The following is a 2,357-nucleotide window of genomic DNA, read 5'->3' on the forward strand; positions in this document are numbered from 1 at the left end:
ACCATCACAATAGCATATACAAACCATCACAATAGCATATACAAACCATCACAATAGCATATACAAACCATCACAATAGCTAACAGTATCCTGGGGGAGGGGAGGTTGGGGGCTTTTTTGTTTTAAAGATTTATTTATTTATTTTGTGTATGTGAGTATGAAGAATGTCACTGTCTTTAGACACACCACAAGAGGGCATCAGATCTCCATTACAGATGGTTGTGAGACACCATGTCTTTGCTGGAAATTGAACCCAGAACCTCTCTTAAGCAGTCGGTGCTCTTAACCACTGAACCATCTCTCCAGCCCCCACAGTATCCTGTTTTAATTAAACTCTTCTGACTGCTGAGTGGTGAGGGTTGTTATTGTTCATTTAAGAGCACACCATTACTGTGCATGAGCTTGAAGGCATCAACTAACCTCAGTCCAACAGGAATTATTTGTTTGGGCTTTTTATTTTTATTTTTTGCTTTTTGTTCTTTATTATCATTTATTATTATTATTATTATTATTATTAATTCTTTAATCGCTTTTCACAGTACAGACTTTATCCTCCTCTTGTCCACCCTCCAACCATTCCACATCCCACACATCCTCCCCATCCCTCCAAGCCCCCATCCCCATCTCCAAGAGGATGTCTACACCCCCACCCCACAAGACCTCCCACTCCCTGAGGCCCCAAGTCTCTCCAGAATTAGGTGCATCTTCTCTGACTGAATCTAGACCCATCAGTCTTCTGCTGTATATGTGTTGGGAGCTGGTGTATGCTGTCTGGTTGGTGGCTCAGTGTCTGAGAGATCCTGGGGGTCCAGGTTAGTTGAGACTTCTGTTCTTCCTATAGGGTCACCCTCCTCCTCAGTTTCTTCCAGCTTTTCCCTAATTCAGCCACAGTGGACCCCAGCTTCTGTCCATTGGTTGGGTGTAAGTATCTGCATCTGACTTTTTCAGCTGCTTATTAGGTCTTTCAAAGGGCAGTCACGATAGGCTCCTTTTTGTGAGCATGCCATAGCATCAGTAATAGTGTCTTGGGCTAGAGAGATGATGGCTCAGTGGTTAAGAGCACTGACTGTTCTTCCAAAGGTCCTGAGTTCAAATCCCAGCAACCACATGGTGGCTTACAACCATCTATAATGAGATCTGACGCCCTCTTCTGGAGTGTCTGAAGACAGCTACAGTGTACTTACATATAATAATAAATAAATCTTTTAAAAAAATATATAGTGTCAGGCCTTGGGGCCTCCCTCTAAACTGGATCTCAATTTGGGCCTGTCACTGAACCTCCTTTCCCTCAGTCTCTTCTCCATTTTTGTTCCTGCAGTTCTTTCAAACAGGAACAATTCTAGGTCAGAGTTTTTGACTGTGGGATAGCAACCCCATCCTTCCACCTGATGCCCTGTCTTTCTACTGGAGGTGGGCTCTACAAGTTCCCTCTCCCCATTGTAGGGCATTTCATCTAAGGTCCCTCCCTTTGAGTCCTAAGAGTCTCTCACCTACCAAGTCTCTGGTACTTTCTAGGGGGTTCCCCCACCTCTTACCTCCCAAGGTTGCTTTTTGTTCTGTGGAAGGTTTTAGCCAGGTGAATATCAGCAGTGATTGTTTCTTTAAACGTATTCTTGACTTAACAGTAATCTGTGTGGTTAATGGTGAAATCACTTTCATTCTGCACTGATGTTCTCATTACACATTTCGCCTTCGGTATATGTTTACTGTGTGTTCACAGTAATGAGTCATTTGTATTCCAGTATGAAAGACTAACTTCAGACAACGAGGATCTCCTGGCTCGAATTGAGACCCTGCAGGCTAATGCCAAGTTGTTAGAAGCACAGATCTTAGAAGTCCAGAGAGCCAAAGGAGTACTAGAAAAAGAACTGGAAGCTGAAAAACTTCAGAAAGAGCAGAAAATTAAGGTAAGAACAACCCAGAGAGCAGTTTCCTTGCATGGAGTGGGATTGTAATCACATACTTCTTGAATGAGCAGTCTCACTGAGCACATTTATGAGGATAGGTTGATTAATTCCTTAGTAAATGTCAACTTTACGTTGGAGAATCTTTTTTTTAATTAGATATTTTCTTCATTTACATTTCAAATGCTATCCCCAAAGCCCCCTATGCCCTCCACACACAACCACCTGCTCCCCAACCCACCCACTCCTGCTTCCTGGCATATGATCTTCGCAAGACCAAGGGCCTCTCCTCCCACTGATGGCCGACTAGGCCATCCTCTGCTACATATGCAACTAGATACACAGCTCTGGGGGGTACTGGTTAGTTCATATCGTTGTTTCTCCTATAGGGTTGCAGAGCCCTTTAGCTCCTTGGGTACTTTCTCTAGCTCCTTCATTAGGGGCCCTGTGTTC

The 2,357-nt window shown here is 43.7% G+C and overlaps 1 protein-coding gene across 1 annotated transcript in view; it reads left to right on the plus strand.

Moving 5' to 3' along the window:
* The window catches only part of Gcc2 (GRIP and coiled-coil domain containing 2), a 54,589-nt gene that overhangs the window by 24,771 nt on the left and 27,461 nt on the right, over nt 1–2,357 (plus strand). Inside the window, exon 11 of the mRNA XM_021174395.2 lies at nt 1,743–1,907. Coding sequence (XP_021030054.1) covers nt 1,743–1,907 — 165 coding nt within the window. The remainder of the gene's footprint in view (nt 1–1,742; nt 1,908–2,357) is intronic.

Source organism: Mus caroli, chromosome 10, assembly GCF_900094665.2.
Source record: "Mus caroli chromosome 10, CAROLI_EIJ_v1.1, whole genome shotgun sequence".
Classification (NCBI taxonomy): domain Eukaryota; kingdom Metazoa; phylum Chordata; class Mammalia; order Rodentia; family Muridae; genus Mus; species Mus caroli.